Source organism: Ursus maritimus, assembly GCF_017311325.1.
Source record: "Ursus maritimus isolate PB19 chromosome X unlocalized genomic scaffold, ASM1731132v1 scaffold_X1, whole genome shotgun sequence".
In the NCBI taxonomy this organism is placed as follows: Eukaryota; Metazoa; Chordata; class Mammalia; order Carnivora; family Ursidae; genus Ursus; species Ursus maritimus.
In genome coordinates this window covers 113,297,287-113,318,616 of record NW_024423319.1, presented here as the reverse complement: position 1 = coordinate 113,318,616, position 21,330 = coordinate 113,297,287, and the positions used below count along the sequence as shown (strand labels likewise).

At 43.5% G+C, this 21,330-nt stretch overlaps 1 protein-coding gene across 1 annotated transcript in view; it reads right to left on the bottom strand.

Moving 5' to 3' along the window:
* Positions 1-19,866, bottom strand: part of ASB11 (ankyrin repeat and SOCS box containing 11) — a 25,034-nt gene extending 5,168 nt beyond the window's left edge. Inside the window, exons 1-5 of the mRNA XM_040634209.1 lie at positions 19,664-19,866; positions 10,956-11,035; positions 7,409-7,516; positions 3,986-4,136; positions 998-1,132 (exon numbers count right to left, since the gene is read on the bottom strand). Of these exons, the coding sequence (XP_040490143.1) occupies positions 998-1,132; positions 3,986-4,136; positions 7,409-7,516; positions 10,956-11,035; positions 19,664-19,844 (655 nt within the window). The 5' untranslated portion in view covers positions 19,845-19,866. The remainder of the gene's footprint in view (positions 1-997; positions 1,133-3,985; positions 4,137-7,408; positions 7,517-10,955; positions 11,036-19,663) is intronic.
* Between the last annotated feature and the right edge of the window lie 1,464 nt (positions 19,867-21,330).

Sequence of the window (21,330 nt, the reverse complement as noted above, 5' to 3'; positions counted from 1 at the left end):
AAAAAAAAAAAAAAAGATTTCTGAACTACTACAGGGAGTAGTAAATGATGGGGGATAAAAAAAGACCAAAAAAAAATCTTGGAGATAAAAATTCTTATTTAAAGGTTCTTAGTACACAGTCTACCTTTATGTCAGTAGCTAAGTTTGGGGAACCTTTAACTAAATAATAGTTTCAAGACATTTTGCTTTTCCCTGGACTCCCAGTTTCTATATATGCGTTTCAGAATTAAAAAGGTTACTAAGGGGGCACCTGGGTGACTCAGTCAGTTAAGCCTCCAACTCTTAATTTCGGCTCAGGTCACGATCTCAGGGCCATGAGATCGAGGCCTGCATTGGGCTTCACACTCAGAAGGGAGTCTGCTTGAGATTCTATCTCTCTCCCTCTTCCTCTGCCCTTCCCCCCACCTCTCTCTCTCTAAAATAAATTTTAAAATCTTTAAAAAAAAATAATTAAAAATAAAAATTAAAAGGTTACTAAGGATCCTAGCAGAATTGGTCTAAAGGAATCTATGGCAAATGTCTGTTATTTTTGCTATGGGGCATCTTTCTGATAACCACGCCTAGATTCCCCTCTGGGAAACCATCCCCTCAGATTCCCAGTTTCAGGTGTTTCCAGTAAAGCCCAACACCACAGCATAGACTGACATCTAGGCCTAAGCCAATCACCGCATTGTACTCTCCTGGCCACCATGATTGGCTCAGAGATGGGCATGTGATTTGTAAGGAGCCAATGAAATAAAATTGTTTTTTCCCACTAGGACTTATGGGAAAGAAACCCTTACCCTCTTCTTAAACCACCAAGGAGAATCATACCAGGTAAATGGAGCCAATATCAAAGGAAGTAGACACTGATTTCTTTAGAAAAGTTCTGTTTCAAGCATTCCAACATCAAATATTGTCAGAACTTTATCCAGCCTGACAAGAACTTTGTCTTTAAAGCCATAGAAAGCCAACAAAGTTAATAGGTTCCTCTCACAAAAAGATTTCTGGAAGTTACCTAATTCTAGAAGTTTCTTCACACAGTCTACCCTCTGGTAGGTGCAGGCCACATATAGGGGAGTTCCAAGCTGAGGCAGTTCTTGGTCAATGTTAACGTTATTTGCCAGCAGGATCTCCATGCACTCTCTATGACCTGGTGGAAAAAAAAGATAACCTTACTCAAGTAAGGGAAATATTGACTATTTATAGAACAATAGACTTGCTTATCTGGAATGGGCTTTAGAAATAACCTAGATTTTTTTTTAAGCAGAAAAATAATTTGCGGGGGGGGGGCGGTGGATCTTAGAAAACTCCAAACTCAAAACCATTAAAAAGAAAAGCATGCCCATACTTCCCCACTTAAATTCCCCTTTGCAGCCCTTGAGGTACCTTCAACAAGACTAAGGGCTCTAAGGAGCACAGCTGAAATCACTCTCTACAATGAAGCCACCAGTTTATAAATAGAGGCTGCAAGATGCAGACGGGTGAACGACTTATCCTATTATTATCCTGAAAAGCCAGAGCTCAAATGCAAGGCCGGGCCCTGATCCCTCTCCATTACAAATCCCTCATTCTCTTCTTCACCCATGTATGGTCTCACCTCCTTATTTTGGTTCAGCTGGAAGACACCTCTGAGAATAAAAAGCCTCGAATATAGAATATATTCAACTGCACTTTCAAAGCCTCAAATATAGGATATATTTAACTGCACTTGCAAATTCGGTGGCTAACAAGAAGTATGCAGACAAGCATTGTCCTTGGAGACGCTGCCCAATGAACAGATTTGATTAATTTGCAGCATACGAAGGACTTGATCAGGAGCAAATACTTCTAGCAAAGAATTGACGGGAGCAAAGAATTGATGGGAGCTTATAGTTTGTTCTCTTTGAAGATTTAAGTGCTTTCTTTAAAAAAAAAATCTTACCATCACTTCACCAATCTTTTCTTCATAAGATAACATAAAAGCAAGCCTCATCTCAAACCAGGTAGATTTATCACAAATGCTAAATTAAGTAGAAATATGCATTAAAATGTACAAATAAGGATCCTATGGATCCAAACTATTTGTTCACATACATAAATATTATACTGGGATTCTAGCATCAATATGTCAAAGCATGGACTCAGACTGACCTAGTCTGTTGGCAGAACTAATCTCTAGTCAGTACCTAAAACTGCCTGGTAAATACAGGATATCTAATAAGCGTTTTTAAGTAATTCCTGATCCTTTTGATTTTTTTCTTTCTTTTTCTTTGCAGAGGAAACTGAGCCTGGTCTGAGTTAAATTTAAGTACTCACAGGAAGATTTACGAAATTAATATATAAATAATAAGCACTAATATAACAGTATCTAAAACAATTAATTTGTTATTTATTCTTCTATTCCGTGGATGTGGGTCCCTAACATACTTGTAGATTCAGAAAAAAAAATACATAGAGACGCATGCATTCATGTGTTTATGATAAGCATGTATATATTTTGTAGGCACACAGATACCAAACACTCCAACATAAAACCATCCAAGTACTGCAGAATTATTTCAGTAATTCAAACCATTCCCAATATTTATCCATTTTTAAATGTTTGGATAGAAATGTAACTAACAGATGAATTTTTACTTCAAATCAATATTAAAAAAATTTTTAAGACTTTTAGATCATTTCCAAAGTAGACCATTTCCCTTCAACTTAAAGGATGTACTTGGAGTTTGGGAAATGACCAGCATCAGTTATTAATCAATAGAAGTTTATTAAATATGTATAAGACATCAAAACCATAGATACATTGAGATTTGGGCCTTTTGTTTCATTTAAAGTAATCCACAAAGGGAAAAAAAAAGACAAAAAAATCAGACTCAAATACAGAGAACACACTGCCGGTTGCCAGAGGGGAGGGGGGCGGGGAGCTGGAGGGGGGCAGGGAGCTGGGTGAAACAGGCGGTGGGGATGAAGAGTACACTTGGGAGGAGCACCGGGTGATGGAGGGAAGTGCTGAATTGCTGCTTTGTACTCCTGAAACTAATACAGTACTGTGCATTAATTATACTTCAACTGTTAAAAAATGGGAAAAAAGTAAAAGCACAGGAAAGAAAAATCTGCTGCAAAAAAAATTACCAAGTGACATGTTTAATAACCCGGGGCAAATCTTTCATTATTGCCTTTGGAAATAAAGACTTTCGTCCCCAATTAGACCAGCCAAGATCAGTGTTCTAACTTCCCCATTTTATTTCTTATCTCAATATAAGAGAATAACTCCACCACTGGGTAACAGAAATGTTGCTCTCTCGGCGTGACCTTTGACAAATGGCCTTGGCCTGTCAGTGATACCTTCTTGTTCATGTCTAGCCAATGCATAGAGTTTTTTAAAACCTCATTTGACTCTCATTTCAAAAGTAACTGAGAATATAGGAGTCCAGAATCAACTCCAAGATTTCTAATGCCATGCTTTTTAAAGTTGCAACTTTTTTCCAGTAACTAATGACCTTGAAGTCGGCAGCTCATCTAGAAAGAGTATATTGCTTCTTGCGGACAGTTAGGTTTAATCTTCCATTAGGGATCCTATCAGCCTTGGCTTTCAGACGCTTTCATAATTTATTTTACTGGCTGATGTTTTATGGGCTTTGGGAGATGAGCTGTTCTTTTCTAGTAAAGACAGAGACATAAGCAAAGTACAACTCTTGGAAGTCACCCCTGCCATCCTGACCGGGCCAGCTGCCCCAAAACACCAGGAAAAGCTTCAAGAAAGGGCTGCCGAGAGACTGACTCCCCAGGAAATGTGACATCTGAGAAAGCCGTTCCCAGGTCCCAAGAAGGGCGGCTGCATGCCCCACGGGTGTTTCCTGAAGGTTCAGGCACTCTGAAGTTGGTGCTCTGGGATTCTAAGCAACACGTAGCCTACCGGTGAAGGTCTGGCTGTGTCTTGCACGGTGACCACTGTACTGCTGCCGCCTGCACATCGGAGTGAGCCCCCCCCCATGCGGTGCGTGCAGTGGGATGGCCCGTTTACCTCTCTTGACTGCCTCGTGGATGGGGGAAGCCAAGTGCGCCTCGGGCTGGGCCTTGGCTCCGAACTCCAGCAGCACGTTGACACACGCGGCGCTGCCGCTCCGGCACGCGTTGAACAGGGGCGTGGCTCCGTGAACCGTCACTCCGTTGACCTAGTGGGGAGCAGAGACCCAGAGGATTTGCCACTTTTCTATCACCCTTTCCAAGCGTGTACTCCTGTGCGTCTGCCTGGAGGAAGCTCCCAGGCTGGTGAATGAGGGAGGGAACGCTACACCCTTAACAGTATTACGTTTTTTTAGCTGCCAGTAGCCTATCAAGTCTCACCTGTACGTAATATCCCAAGTGGGGCAAAATGGGAGAAAGCTTTTCAAATGTATTCATGGGTGTTCCAGAGCTTCTTAGGAGCCTCCTAATCATTGAGGAGTTGTCCTGTTTGGTGGTTAAGTACATGGCTTCTGGAATCATTAGCTTGGGTTCAAATCCCAGCACCCTCTCTTCTACCTGTTCAGGGATCTTGGTTGGGATACTAACTTTCTGTGCCTCAGTTTCCTTAAACTAGGATCATAAAAGAATCAACCTCATGAGGTTATTGGGTGGATCAAGGGAGTTACTACAGGTCAAACACCTAGAACACTGCTTCAGGCCGAGTAAACATTTAAGCATTTGCAACAATTATTTTCACTTTCCATTAATAAGGATCCGACTCCCGCTCCCAACCATGAACAAACATGGCAGGAACCAAAAATGCTGGGAGAAACCAGGTCCTCAAATCTGTGCTTGCAAAAAAAAAAAAAAATCTCAGCAATTCCCCCACAGTTCTGTCTCTCTTGCCACAGTTCTGTGTCTCTTGCCACAAAGGTCCTTACTGGTCTATAATCCATACACACCGCATGTGCCGGCAGTGACTCCCGACGAGATCGTGATCAAGCCAAAGGCACAAAGAAAATAGCCATCAGTGCGGTGTCCCTCGCTGCCTTCCGGGGACGTGGGAGGCATCTTTGAGTAGTAGCAATAGATTGGAATGAACGTCAGGGAACCAAAGCATTCTAATGGTGGGGAGGCTCTGACAGGATCGAAATGGAGGACAATAAAGGCTTGATGTCAAACCATTTGCCTCAACAACTCAGGATACATAATCAGGATCCTAAGTTTCTTTGTTTCAGAAACAAAAAAAAGAGGGTGCCTGGGGGGCTCAGTCAGTTAAGTGTCTGATTTTGGTTCAGCTCGTGATCTCAGGGTCTTGAGATCAAGCCCCGTGTATGGCTCCATTGGGCTCAGCTGGGAGTCTGCTTGTCCCTCTTCCTCTGCCCCTCCCCCTGCTCATTTTCTTTAAAATCTTTAAAAAAAAAAAAGAAACAACAAAAGCTATTTCTCCACAGTGCCACGATAGCCCCTGTTAAATTGGAACGTCAAACAGGAGATGCTAAGGTGGCAGAGACAGACAAGGACAGGGCACAATGTGTGTGAATTCATACAGTCTAGGGATTTCCGACCGATTTACATTTTTACTGAAAAATATCGGGTGGGGCTGGTTTGATTTGACTTGTTTTTACTGAGAATCATCCTCATCCTCAGTCCCAAAGCCGTCTAATTTGACTTCCTAAGTTTCTCAGTTCAGGTCAGCAAACATTTATTGACCACCTATTAGGCGCCAGTGTTTCTGAAGCAAAGGCGGGTTAAGACAATCGCCTCTCCGGAATCGGTTGAATTCTATCAGGGAAGACCCACACAAACGGAGATCATTTTGACACGATACTAAGTGCTTTAGATCACTCTAAGAGCAAGACAAAAGAGAGGACAGACGAGAGCTATTTCGGAAGTAAAATGAGCAGGATGCGGGGATTCATTAGTGGGGGAGAGGGAAGATCAGGCCGAGCCCAGGTTTGGAAGGTGGGAAAGCACGAGTACGTTTCGCGGGGGCTCTGAGACTGGACGGGCCGGAGGAGGGGCCGGTCCCCCACGAAGAACATCATAAGCAGCGTTTCAGATGCACTGAGTTTGAGGCACCCACAGGGCTGCCAATTTTGAGGAATTTTCTACTGATCGACCAACTTTCTTTGATTCTCTTCTTCTGATTTAAATGTTAAATAATACAGTATCGACTGTTCCCTCATAAGACTGCCAAAACCAAGGGACCGTGTCTTACTCTTTCTTTCTCCTTCACAAAACCTCCCAGCTTCGTACCAGCACACACTCCTCTACAAAAGGATGCTGTTTGCTCTTTTCCACCAACAGAAGGAAAGGGCCCTCTGGGGTGCCTGGCGGGGGCGGGGCATGATCGGTTAAGAGTCCGACTCTTGGTTTTGGCTCAGGTCACGGTCTCAGGGTCGTGAGATCGAACCCCACATCGCACTCAGCGCGGAGTCGGCTTGGGTTTTTCTTTTTCCCTCTCCCTCTGCCCCTCCCCCCACCTAAAATCAATCAATCTTAAAAAAAAAGGAAATGGCCCACACCCAACCTCACCCTTATCATTACACGTGAGCTAAGTAGTAACGTAAGGAAGCGCTACCTAATAAAAATGCATGACCACTGTGGCATCGGGAACATCGCTTTTGCCCAAGAAAGACTTTCATATTCAGTTCTACGTGTAGAAACCCAACTTCCACATAAAATGCAAAGAAAATCTCCCATAAGCACTTAAAAATGTTGCAGCTCATGAAACAACACAAGGACTGAAATTAAAAACCAAAATTAGCAACAAAATGATAGCTTGCAACTAAATAAATGTCACTGAGATTTTCAAAAGTTTTAATTTTACAATTCCGTTGTGATATCTGTGTTACAACACAGCAGCTCAGCCACTCCTTAGCCTTGAACTAAGGGTACTGGGTGATGTAGGGCAGCGTGGAATCACCTTATTGTATACCTGAAACTAATATAATGCTGTATGTTAACTACACTGGAGTTAAAGATAATATAAAAATAAAATAAACATACAAAAGAAAAAGAGAAATAAAGGTAGAATTTCAAAAGAAGATATTAATTCTGTTGGATTTTTTTCAATGTATTATTTACTAAAAGCTCATGTGATGATTTTGCTCAATGAAAATAATTGTTGGTTTAGGGTGTTGCATTAAGAGTGTTTCTGTTGTTGTTCGTTTAAATTGTGTTCTTTTTAATGTTTCCCAATCAATGTCCCAAGATCTGTTTTCAAATAAGTTCGGTTCCAGTTGATCTTTTGAAACTCAGCATCACAATTTTCAAAGATTCTTGTGAATTACCTCATTGGAATGTTCGCCCAGGGGCACAGAGGCTGGAGAGGGGAGGGACCCGCAGTGTGTGGGTGGCTCAGGAATGTGCACGCAGACAGGGCCAGACCCGCCTACACCCCCAGGGGTGTAGTAGTCTGGAAGGTAGCATCTCTGTAGACGCTAGCAGGTGCAGCTGGGCCGACAGAGCCGCGGGGTGGGGGTGGGATACTCACGTGCGCACCATTTTCCAATAAGGCTTTAGCGCAGGCTACGTGGCCTCCAAGGCACGCCTCGTGGAGCGAAGAGACCCGGTTAATGGTTACGAGGTTCACGTTGACGCCCTAGAATTTGAAGAGAAGGGGTTAAAGGCTGCATTAGCAATAGTAAGGGAAGCAACTCCTGGACTGGAGAGTACAAAGGCAAGTGGACAGGGCTCCTGGGATCCATGAGCCATGAGCCGTGAGCCGCAGTAGCAGCATTGCCAGGGAGGGGGGAGGGGGGAGGGGGGAGGAGGGAGGGGGGGCACGCAACTCCGCTGCGTGGAGCGCGCTCTGCAGGACCAGCGTCTAGGGGCCGGCGGCTTCTCCCAACCCTCATCTCCTTACCCAGGCCCAGCACGTCCCCCTCCTCTTCCTGCAACGCTCCACCTTCCTCCATGTGACAGATGACAAGATCAACTGACTTCAAGCCCTGATTTTCACAACTTGGCCCTTACCATCCCTCCCCCCGCCCCATGATTACCACTTTCTGTCTGGGAAATGAGTTAGGTCCCTGCCGGTCCCTCCGAGCGGAGTTCTGCTCCTGATTTCCTGCCTCCTCACTGGCCCGTTGAAAGCTTCCAAAACCTAGTGTGTGACCCTGAACCCCAAACCCCCACCTAAGTTGCCAGACCTCCCTGGTGCTGAGGGCATCCCTGCTGTGGCCAGCCGCTGGGACTGCCCACGACTGCGGGTCCCTTCATCTTAGGGCCTATGCCTCCTTGGTCCTGTCCACTCTTGTGTCCTGAATATGGCGTCACTACTCTAGAGCCGTGCTACAGATTTAAAATTGGGTATTTAATACAATTAGAAAAATCTTGTCCTTTTCCTATATATGATTTCCTTTAAAAAAAAAAAAAAAAGATAAACAGGCTAGTCCACAAGGTGGCAGCAGTGCACTAGGAAAAAAATTGCATCTGGCACACGTTCTCAGAATCCCTGCGTCTCTGCACATGTAATGCTGGACGGGCCTGAAAGACCATCTAGAGTGAATCACCTCCATTGTGCACGAGGAAAGAGAGACGCAGACAATTCCAATTATTAATAAGACTTAAGGCTCCCTAGCGGTGGATGACAGCCAGCCTGAGAGAAGCTCCTGATTCCTGGTTTAATGTTTTACTCCACCACGATGTATGTGAAATAGAGTAAAAAATAGAATAATACATTTTTCACTAGGGTGTAAGGGTGAGGAAGTGGGCATGCGCTGAGAAAAAGTTGAACTTTTCTCTGAAGAACGCTCCTCACACATTTAAGCACACTGGTTTACAGAAACCAACATGCTTATGGAGTATAGTTAAAGGGGGGTGCCTGGGTGGCTCAGTTGGTTAAGCGACTGCCTTCGGCTCAGGTCATGATCCCAGAGTCCCAGGATCGAGCCCTGCATCAAGCTCCCTGCTCAGCGGGGAGTCTGCTTCTCCCTCTGACCCTCTCCCCTCTCATGCTCTCTCTCCCTCTCTCTCTCTCTCAAATAAATAAATAAAATCTTTAAATAAATAAAAATAAAGAAGTACTAAAGGCAATGTGGGATCCTGGATCAGAGCCTGGGAGAGAAAAAGGAGTCTGTGGGAAAACGGGTGTAATTCCAATAGTCTGTAGTCAACACTATTGTACCAATGTTAATGTCTTAGTTTTGACTGAAGTACAGGGTTATATATGATATTAGCACCAGGGGAAGTTGGGTGAAGGGCATGCGGGAACTGTCTGCACTCTCTTCACAACTCTTCTTTAAAATTATTCCCAAATTAAAAGTTTATTTAAAAAATACTAATAAGGGGTGCCTGGGTGACTCAGTCGGTTAAGCGTCTGACTCTTGATTTCAGTTCAGGTCTTGATCTCAGGGTTGTGAGTTCAAGCCCCATGTTGGGCTCCATGCTAGGTGTAGAGCCTACTTAAAAAAAAAATACTGGGGCGCCTGGGTGGCTCAGATGGTTAAGCATCTGCCTTCGGCTCAGGTCATGATCCCAGGTCCTGGGATCGAGACCCACGTCAGGCTCCCAGCTCAGCTGGGAGTCTGTCTCTCCCTCTCCCTCTGCCTCTCCCCCTGCTTGTGGTCTCCCTGTCTCTCTCTCTCAAATGAATAAATAAAATCTTTTAAAAAATACTAATAAAAGTGTCGAGGTGGGGGGCTGAAAGGGAAGAGGTGGATGTAAGACTTTTCACCTTTTAATTTCATTTTAATTTTCAAACTGTGAATATATTACATATTCAAAATAATCAAATCAGATCAAATTTTAAGTGCTTAGACATAAGCAAGTCATAAAAATCAAGTACAAAATCCATTTGATCATTACTGGCAGTACTGTTTTCCTTTTGTCTCTACTTTCTTAAGAAGTAACCCAGCTCATAAAAGAGGAAGTAAAAAAAAAAAAAAGGCTTGTGTGCATACGTGTGTGTGTGCACACGCACACACACACGCACACACACAGAACCATGCGTCCAGCTGTTTAAATTCAAAATGGTAAGGAAGCCAGGTTCGGTGGTAGCTAGGATGTGGAAAAAACATGTAATAAATCGCCTCCTCTATACACATGTAGACTCTAAAACAAAGTCAGTGGAGCATGTACACTTTCGTTCATTCACTTTACAAATATTTACCAAGCCATTATTCATTGTTCAAGGTGCGAGGGATACAGTCATCAATAAAAATGAAGTAGCCTTAATAACTAGGACTTTAATGAATCTTCCCAAAGGAGTAAGATTTACCCATGTCAACCTATTGTAATGTTTGCTCCTGAGATACTGTATCATCCGGGTAGGCAGACTCTAAAATGGCTCCCGGTGATCCCTGATTCCTGGTTTTGGCCCACTGCGTACTTCCTTCCCTTTGAATGTGGGCTGGATTCACTGACTCACATCTAATGAATAGAATATAGCAGAGGTGATGGGATGTCACTTTGGAGATTAGGTTATGCTAAGACTTCCTTCTTAGGCACTCTCTCGCACTCTCTCTGGAGGAAGCCAGCTGCCATTTCATGGCACAGCCCTGTGGAGAGGCCTTGTGGCAAGGAGTTGAAGCAGCCAACAAGTCCACAAGTGAGGGTGGAAGCAGATCCTCCCCCCTCAAGCTGTGAGGCGACTGCAGCCCTAGCTGGTACTTGGCTGCCTGCAAGAGACTCAGAGCCACAAGCACCCAGCCAGGCTGCTCCTTGGCCCACAGAAGCTGCGAGAATCTCTGCTGGTTGTTTTCAGCCACTGCGTTTTTGGGGTCATTTGTTATGTGGTGGTAACTGACTAATGTGGTTTCAGGGCCGTTGTTAGGCACGCTGAGAGAGTACGGGGTGAGTTAATGTGAGAAAAATTTGAGGGCATCTGCTGTCCCCCTCACAGGGAAACTGCCTATGGGGTCAAGGCAGGCCCAGAAGAGGGGGAGGGTGCTGGGCATAAAAAATGAGGATATGTACATGTAGACTGGCTGCACGGGCCCCCGGATGGGGTGAGCAAGACCTCTGCCACAGCCAAAGCTCCGAAAGCGCGATGCTGATTATGGCGCAAGGGCAAAGGAGCAAGTCTTCGGTTTACTTACCTGTGCAATTAAAGTTTTAAGGGCCAGTAAGCGCCCCTGGGCGGCAGCTTCATGAAGTGGGGATCGGTCAGCCCAGCAATCTGAAACACATATCGAGCTCAGAGTCAAAGTCTGGAGTCTTCTTCCGGCTGTTGCATCACACTGCCCACGCACCGTGGGAGGGGTTTGGGGAAGACAAGGGAAGCTCCTACCACACATCGGGCTCTCTCACCAGCCCCTTTCAGGGTGACGAGCCACTGAGTGTACGGCCCACTGGTCTAGTGCTGTGTGCGGAGAGGGAGCACAGACCATCTCTCTCACTCTTTGGGGGGCAGTTTTCACAAGCAATAGATTTAGTTCAAATACGTATTGCCCAGGACCTGGGTCTGATAGCTCTAAATAAGGCAAAATGAAGGGCAAAGCTGGTCACTGAGCCTCCCTGCTTTCCCCCTGCCCCCGCCTCCCACCCTCACCTCTACCCTGAAAACTCAACAGCCTGTACCCCACGATGGAGGCTGGAGGATCAGGGGAAATGGGATGGTTCTCAATGCCCTAGGTAATTGTCTCGGTTTCATTTTGGTCATGAGGCGTATCTGTTAAAATGATGCAGAATAAGTACGGTTTTTCAGATGACACAATCTTCCAAAAATTTCCTGCGGGCAGTTGGGCGTGATGGCTAAGTGCAGAGCCCGTGGGACCACACTGCCTGGGGTCACGTCCGACCTCAACCCCTTTCTGCCAAGAGGGGCAAGTTACTAAAATTATTTTGACCTCGATTTCGTGACTTGTAAAATGGGAGTCTAGTAATTTGGTATTTAGCAAGTGCTTTGGTCTCTAAGTAGGCCAATAAAACACATCAATAATGTTAGGTACTCGACAACTTATGATTAGTAAGTACACATGGCAGGGTGAGTATTTTTTTTCCTGTACTCACTTGTTAGTAAACAGACTAACCAGTTTCAAGGGGCATTTGAGAAGTAACCCTCTTTAAACATGCCAAAGGGCAATCATTTGTTTGGGATGAACACCTGTTCAGTTTGCAAAATTTCAAACATAATCGTGCTCTTCATTCACCCAATAGCATGTAACACAATTTGGATTTCACACAAAGGGTCCATCTTATCAACCTCTTCTAGGGGATCCGGATGGTGCCAAGAATTTGGACTTTCCTATACCAGCGACCTTGGCAAACACAACCCCGCCAAAGATGGGATTACGAGAGTGTGAAATAACTCGAGGCCACAAGGACAGAGTGAACTTCTCCAACAGATGAGAACCCGGGCCATAAACATTTCAGTAGTCCCTCTTCTTATATTGCAATTCAATTTTTACCTTCTCTTAACTCTGAGGTTATAAAAAGAGGGAAGGCTAAAATGAACTCCATAGGGTTGGATTGAAATTGGAGTCGTTTGTACAAAAATGTGATTCAATGTATGTATATTTCTATTTCTATTCATATTTATATTATTTTAACAGGTATTGGAGAAATGGCTAATTTCGGGCCCAGGCCAGGAAAAATACAAGATGGGCCTTGAATACCTTGCTGGGAAGACAATGAATGATGGGACATGTCAAAAAGACACGGGGCTTCCACTGGTCAAACATGGGATGACCTGAGCATCGAAATTAAATACGGTAGTAGGTGATTATATCCTATCAAATAAAATAGCAATCTCTAAGTCCTCACTGATATAAATTAATATATAAATAGTGAAGAGGAAGCTCTTCCTCACAGAACGCCAACTGGGGAACGTAGACAAAATCGTCAAATCCGACTCAAGTTATCTCCCCACAAAATAATTACTAGTTATAAAGGAAACACAGGCCATTTCACGGTGAAACAAAATTGTAGATACCACCTTACCCAGGGGATCCAAGTTAACATCAGAAGTGATGGGACAGATATTAGCACAGTGTGCCACGGGATGGACTGCGATGGGCGACATCATGTGCTGAGGGAATGCAACGAAAAAAACCACACCATAGCTTGTGTAATATTCCTGCTTGAGATGCATAACCCAAATCTAACCCCGAGGACACTGTGAACCAACACAACATCCAAAGGCCCGCATGGGATCCTTTTGCTCTCAAGGACATTATTAGGACAGTTGGGTAAATAGGAATGGCGTCTCTGGGCAAAGAGGAGTGGGAATTCTTTGTACCATTCTTGTAACTTTTCTGTCACTTTGAAATTAGTTCCAAAATTAAAAAGTGTGATACACACACATACATAAATTGAAACTAATTTATATATAAATTTATCTATATACACATATAATCACTGCTGTTTTCATATTCCTGGTAGAATGTGTGATGCTTTTATAAGAAAAACAGATAACAATTTTAACATGTTAAAAATCTTGTGCTTGTATCTCTACTTGTTCCTGAGTCAGTTAAAAGCTGATGGAGTATTTTTAAATCTCTTCCGACATTTATAATTTGCATAAGCTGACAATAATGAGATAATGAATGCATATAATCCTCAATTAGTCAGCCTTGGCTTTCCTCTAATACATCTCCACCTCATTCAACATGAACTGTGTTTCGGACACGTTGCCCTCTTGCCTAATCACTCTTGGAAATGGACACAGGCACTGGGGTTGGAAGGACAGTCTTCATCCACAGAGGGCAACTCAGCACCCTGACCAATGTAAGAAGCAAACCCACAGCCACAGCTCGGTTATTTTTGTTCCAAGAAGAGCCAGTCAACCCGAGTCACCTGAAGGTATGCTATAGAAGTGTTTTATTCAAAAATAAAAACAAGGTTTACATGGTAACTTGCTACTGTGAAATTGGAATACTAACATGAAATGGCTTTATTATTTTTAAAACTTACCTCCAGGTGGGCTGTGGCATCCCCTTTCCTTCTGAGAAGCAGGAACCTTACCCACATCTTCGTCCTATTTCTAGTAACTTCTGTCACTCACCAGTCCCATAAGACCCACTGCACACATATAATGGAGAGATCTCAAACCTAATGTTGAGTGAAGGAAGTGAGACACAAAAGAGCACGTGCTGTGTGATCCCTTTCCCTCGCGTACAAAAGGGGCCCAACTCACCTGGGCTGTTAGGAGTCAAAAGGACCCCAAGGAGGGACGGGGGCTGACTGGAAGAGCAAAGAGTAGGGGCCATGCTAAGAAGACACAGTTTCTTGCTCCTGGGAGCCGACACCTGATCCCATTCGCCTTGTGAAAATTCATGCAGATGTTCGCTTAGAATTTGTGCCCTTGCCTGTATTTACAAAGTGCTTCAACAAAGAGATTTTCAAACCACTAGTCTCCGGGGCAGTCCACTTTAAACTACAACCTCTGCTCTTCTGCCTTCCCCAGCCCAGGGCACGGCCCTCTCCAAGCAGCTGCCGACGGAGGAGTGTTCTCACACGCGTCCCCACCTCCTCCTTCTAGGTGCCAGCTCCCCCAGTGCCTCCGGGGTGGCGAAAAGAGAAGGGAAGACGTCACCCCGGTTCACTGCAAGAGGAGGCCAGTCTCACTCCTGGTCTCACTGCAGGCTTGCCCTTCCTGCCGGGGCTCACTTCCAGGCCCCCTTCCTATGTATTGGCCTTGGGCCGCCTCTCCTAGTGTCCCCTGTCAACGCAGCACCCTCTGACACCCCCGACTCCCACACCACACCTCGGACGTCATGGCAAGCCTGCGGAGTCTTCTTCCATTCCACCATGAAAGCAGGCGTGGTGAGCCGTCCGGGGCTTGTCTCTCACCACAGGACACCTCTCCGCTTCTCTTTTCCCATAGGATAGGCCAAGGGGGCAGCTCAGCCCAGGGGGGCAGCTCAGCCCAGGGGGGCAGCTCAGCAAGTTGCCTGAGCGGACTTCCACCTTGAGAGGGAAATACCAAGCTCCCCTCCTGCCAGGGGCCCCTTATCTCAACTTGTATTTCTCCTGGAGCCCCCACCCTTGGCCTTCCAGAGAGGAGGGCGGGGAAGAGACTTGCTTCACGAATGGGAACACCCCAAAAATGCATGCCAACACATTCGCCCCACATGAAGAGATCCCACTTGCAGCAAGTGGCAGAAATAGCACCAAACTCCAAGCTTTTGTGACTTAGAGAACACACCCTGCTCTAGTGTTTAGAACTACTGGCTTTCAATGCCGCCTCACCTCCAGGCCGATTTACTGGCCCGGGATGCTTAGCTCTACCCACCGTCTCCCCATACCTAGCATGAAATGAATCCACTTGTTATCACCTTAAAAGCAGAACTCATTTTTGCTTCCCAGCTGGAAACAAAACCACTCTAAAGGAAGTCACCTTTCCAGTCACACTGTTTTCCAGCACTCGCTTCAAAGGACCTTGAGTTTTCACACAAAACCCTTTCCAGCAACTCTGCCATGGTGGGCTCTGCTGTTCTCTTCTTCTTACTCCCAACACGCAGTCTCTCACCCTTATCATTCTTGTTTTCAAATTGGAGCTAATTGTGAGAAATGAAGGATAAAAGTTATTTGGCAGCTAGGGACTTTTTCCATTCCTTTCAGGAAATATCAACTAAGCTCTCCAAAGAAATGAAAGCCCAAGTAGGACTCAACCATTCTCTTCTAAGGCAGCCTATTTTTAGTCCGTTGGCGGACTGCCTGTGTCACAGGGCTGCAAGCACATTAGGAAGATAGTTTACTGGACAAATATGTGGACTTGTTCCTGATGAGGTGTATGGAAAATGTTCAAGTACTTTTTCATCCCCCCGCCTTTGACTTTTTCTCAGAATATGATTTATATCTCTAGTTCTCAGATTCTTTGAATAACAATTTCATGACAACTTCTAAAACCACAGATTTCAATAGCAAAATCGGTTCCGAAGGAATATAGTTGTCTGAGGGCCAAGTATTCAAGATAAAACCTATTATGACTATTTAAAAGTATATTTTTTCCAATTTTCCCCTTCCTAATTCCAACAAGTATTTAAGGTTACTGGTTTATTATTTTTAAAGAACCACCTAACTGGTTATAATCTCCGGCGCACATGGAACAATCTTTATTCTCTTTATTCAAGTTCCAAAATTATATGAAGCAATATCTTCTCCTGCAGCATCTATCAAATTAAAAAATTCAAAAGAACTTTCAATTTCGAACCAAAATCTACGCAAGAGCCTAGCAGAATTAACGGTATTTTAAGTCAAACAAAGGTAATTGACAAAAACCCATATTATAGTAATTTCATGGGATACCTAAAATATTATAATTAAACTGAGTTAAAATGCATACTCTCTAGAACACACAGTTCTAATCAGGAGATGCACCGTGGTCAACGAACATCTTTCTGTAGGGTGTTAGAAAGAAGGTGCCCTTGAGCCCATCAGGAGCAGGAGAGCCGAGCTAAAGGTAGCAGGTGGTGTGGGCAGAGCCCCTGCTGAGGACTGGCTGTCCAAACTTGGGAAAGCCAGCAGGCACCTGTGAGAGGTCACTACGCAAAGGATGGCTGGGCCAAGGCTTGAGAAGCCAGCCAGCAAAACTGAGCAAGGGTAGAAAGCTAGGCAGAGGATGAGGCAAGAATGAACCAAAAGCAGGAAAAACCTGTTGGAAGGGGAAGGACAGGAAAAAGGAGTCAGGATGTTGAGTCACACAGAGGCGTGGCCATCAAATCGAGGTGAGTCTTCTGAATTTAGAACAAGGACAACTGATTCTAAGCGTTAACACTTAGACAAGAACTAATCTTTTAGATTTGGCTTCACATAAACTTTTTTTTTTTCAAAAAAGAGTGCAATAGTTCCCCAATCTCTTATCTGCAATTGTAAAATCGCCCAGATTTTGAAAATCAAGTTTTCCCCCAAGTTGGATGCAAACTCCTTTGGCAGCAAAGCATGGTGAGGACTCAGGTTAAGCAATTTATTCTTTTTCATTTGTATTTCTGCTTAGTTTAAAATATCAAATATAATACAGAAACAGAAATATCAAAATGTTTGATTATGGGAGTGCTGTGTAATATACACCGTACACACCGTGCAGTCTTTCCAGTATCCCCGAAACTCCTGAATCCTGAACCACATCTGGCCCAAGGGTCGGGAAAACAGATGAGCAACCTGTAGCTACACTTTATTTTTATCAAGTTTGATGACCAAGCCCTAGACTAAATATAGCTTCAATTCTGGCCCAATGAGCCAAGGCGGAAAAATCATATACCACGTCTGTCAGGACAAAGTGCCCATAGAAATCTCTGTGGGCTGAAGGTGGGTGCTTGAGATGCAGCGCCAAGGGCCAATGACAATGTTTTAAACTTAAATATATATGTATATATAATTGACCAATCACACAAAGAAGCCCGAAAAATCAAAAAACCAGCCAACCATAGTTTACCTCAAGTCTGGTAAGTTATCAATAAATGTAATAGTTTAAGCCACAAAGACCTATTGAATGATGTATTCCAGAATATGAGAGTCCAGAATTAAAAAAAAAATTCCAGAAGATTTTACAGCCCCAAAAATGATCTTTAATGAGGGACATGTTGCTAGGTGTAGCTTCCAAAAGAAAGCGTGCCAGGACCTATGACAGGCTAAACTCTGCCCTGGCTGAGTTTTTAACTATGCTCCCCTTGTTTTTGACAGCTCTGCTGATAGTTTACAGGAACATAATATGCTATTGGAATCAAGAAATTTAACCTTGGACTGAGACTTTTCTAAGTCAATTAGCTAACTTACTGATTAAATGTCACATATTTTCCCAACCGACATTTGTCTGACCCGTAAGCAGCGAGGAGAATTTCCGGTTTGAGCTGAAGACTGGCACAGAATTTTGTTAAGACATCTAGCTTTAGGTATACAGCATCTGGGGGCGCCTGGGTGGCACAGTCGTTAAGCGTCTGCCTTCCGGTGTTCTGGGATCGAGCCCCACATCGGGCTCCTCTGCTGGGAGCCTGCTTCTTCCTCTCCCACTCCCCTGCTGTGTTCCCTCTCTCGCTCGCTGTCCCTCTGTCACATAAATAAATAAAATCTTAAAAAAAAAAAGTATACAGCATCTAACTCCTAACAGTGTCAAAAGAAGAAAAGCACTGTTTCTGGCATGTTGCTGCCTAATTACAGAAAGCCTTATTTACCACATCTGGATATACTGTCTATTATATATACGTGTGGGTGGGTGGGTGTGTGTATTCAAATACACACAAAGTCACCCACATACACGTATCTGTATACATAGAAAGGAAATTAAACTGAGAAATTAGCATGTACTATTCTCCCCCTTCCACCTCGTTAATGATAATCAAAAAAATACGGTTTTGACTTTATAATATCATGCAACTTGCAAATTAAATGAATTTTATCCTAGGAGCTTGACCAAAGGAGGACACATGAGCTAAAGAATGAATGAGCTCTATTTAAGAGATTTGTATTATGGCTCCAGGCCTAAATCCAAACCATGTTTATGTAGGTTTTGACTACTATTGAACCTTTTTAAGAGTGTACTTAATTCAGGATGACAAAGACACAATGCATGTGCGCAAGAGGACAAAACATTCTTAACACACTCCTGTCAATACGGGCTTTGCTGAACTTTACCTCATTTAAACCGTGAGGAGGATCGATCTACGAGAACATCCATCCTGTGTTACTGAAACTCTTAGAAAGCCCCTGCCCACATTTACACGTTAAATCAGAAAACAGATTTTCAGATCACGCTTAACTCGAAATGAAAGAGAAACTTTTTTAAAACCAGTCGAAGCAACATACCTCCCTGAAATGTGTGACAAATGTAATCCCCAAAAGAAACTGCTTTCCACCTTCCGGGCCTTCTGACAATTCCTGAAACTTCAAGATTCTCCTCATTTCCCCCAGTGAATTGAAGCATTCTGAGGCTTTGTCTTTGGAGGTCTTATTTTTTGGGGGGATGAGACTGCCGTCATCTAGTGTCTTCAAAGTTGTCTAGTGTATTGCAATCACACTGCACAGGTCTATTTTGAAAGAGAATCCTGGGTGCAAATTGACATGGATACTAGTTCAAGAATGATGTCATCCTGGAACCCCTATGAACACTAAGAATACAGAGGGAAATTGGGAACTCTGTTTACGAATAAATACTCCTCTATCAAGTGACCATCCCAGCAGCAACAAGAGTATCTGATCCATTTACTTTTGTAGCAATTCCCTCCAGTTAAGGTAAATCATTTCTTGAGAGGACTGGAGAATAAGTCCTACAGAGCATGAGACTTTAAAATGTTTTTCTCAAATGTTGGCATTTCATCTTAGAAAAACCTTTGTTTGCAGAGCTTTGCACAACGCCGTGTATACACGGGTTTAGTGCAGGGTTTTTTTCTGACAGTGATGAGTAGGTAATGGATTCGAATTGCAAATGACAACACAAAAACATAGATAGCACGCCACATTTGCTGCTTTAAATCAGATTTACTGGTCATTCTATTTCCTGAGGACACTTAGTCTTGTTAGAATGCATTGTTAAAGTCTGCTTAAAAATATTAAAGAAAATAATCCCATATAAGTCGTTTTTTAGGTTAGTAGAAATGAAGTTTCTCCAAATACTCTTAGAATGCCACTACCTTATTTACTTAAGTAATAACCACTAACCAAACTACAAACTTGCAAAAAATAAAGCTGAAAATCCTTCAAATTGGTGCAGTCAACATCATTCGCTACTTTAAATAATAATTTTTAAAACTACCCACACAAAGAAAGCCAAAGGATAAATAAAATCTGCCCTCTAAAAATATTACTCATATGAACTATCTAGAAGAGGTTTTTTAAAAAAAGATTTAGGAGCAAATCCATGTGTTTTTACCTGAAATTCCACCATAGATCTCTTCTGCTATCCTAGCCGCTTCTTTTCTATTTCCTTTGACGATATAGAAATGAGTTAGGAGAGCCAAACAAACTTTAATTAGAAGTTTGAAGAAAAAAAAAGTAGCAAACATTGTAATAAAAATGTTTTTAAAGCCATAGGAAACAGGACCGTCTTCCATTTTGGCTTATAGTCTGTGTAGGTTCTTGGTACTGCAAAATCTCACTGAGTTATCACTGGTATCATATGACATCTATTTTCAACTTTCTAACCCTTGGTGCTCCTGTTACTGAGAACTCACTCGTACATTCTAAGCTAACTGTGATTTGGCGGCTGCATGTGCTGACTTTCAGAGCAATGTGAAATGAACTCCAGAAACTTCCTTTTAGACCTGCATTCCTCAGTGCTATTTAACACACAGGATTTCTGGCAGGATCTTTTTTATTCCTAAATCCCAATTTGTGCTACATTACGTGGGAAGAGAGCACTGGAGAGAAAAAACAAACTTCTCCGATCCCATGGGGACACAGCAAGTTCTCTGAAGTGGGAAGTGTTGGCCCCAGACCATTACATTTTCTCTCCTCCCGCGGTTTTGGGGAGATAATGTCCCAATCTAAAATATGACCAGTTAAACAAGACCATTTACTCTAAGGCAGTATTTAGTAAAGGGCTCATCTTGGATGCCTCTCCAAGTGGATGTGTCAGATTGAGGGCATTAGACCACTTGCTCTAATGGTCTCATCCATGACAACGTCCGCTAGCAAAGCCCATCATTCATTTCCCATTTCAAGTGTCAGTAAAGGTGGTGCCTCGGACTGGAATATGGGCGTTCTCCTTGACCATGGAAGAGTTACAGCGAAATGGATGAAGAAGATGCCCTATGTTCTAGGTGAATTATCCAAAGATTCTATGTTTCAAATACCTTCTCTCGTTGGACAGTATTCTCTTGCAGCCCTCACTCTTCAACGTGCGTCAGTGGGCCAATACAAGGGAAATCGACTTATTGTTCATTTCCCTCACCTACAAAAATTAGATGAGGAAAATCCAGGTCTCCTCTTGCATTCTTAGCTATATTACATTTTCAAAAATCTCTACAAACTACTGAAAGAGGCAAGCCAAAAAAAACTGCAAAAGCAGACTAAAGAAATCTTACTTACTAAATGCTTTATGCAAAAAATATGGAAGTTTCTCATAGCACTCAGGCAAATTAGAATGACCACCTCTATGAGAACTGGCTCCCTATTGTCCGGGGAGAGGCTGATGTGTGAGCAGACAGCATTGCATCCCAGTATACACTGCGTCCATTTCAGTGTATTACACAACCAGGAAGATCTGGTGCAGTTCCCACTCCCAAGAACTGAGATCAAAATATAGGGTTTCTTGACCCAGCTTAGTACTGACCTACAGCTTACTACCTAGAGAGTGCCAATGTAGGAGAATCCGTGAACACAAGCATGTTAGCTCTTTCCAGGTCTCATTTCACTGCCCTCCAAGAGCCCGGTCCTTTCTTCGAGTCAGCCCAGTGACGTATTATAGGACATTATTCAATCTTGTATGGGCCTTAATCTTCATTTAAAATATGGCTGTACTTTCTGTGTTATATACCAGAAAAGTTGGCCATGAGGAGCTTGGCTTTTTTTTAAGGTTCAAAGGGAGGTCTGTGCTAT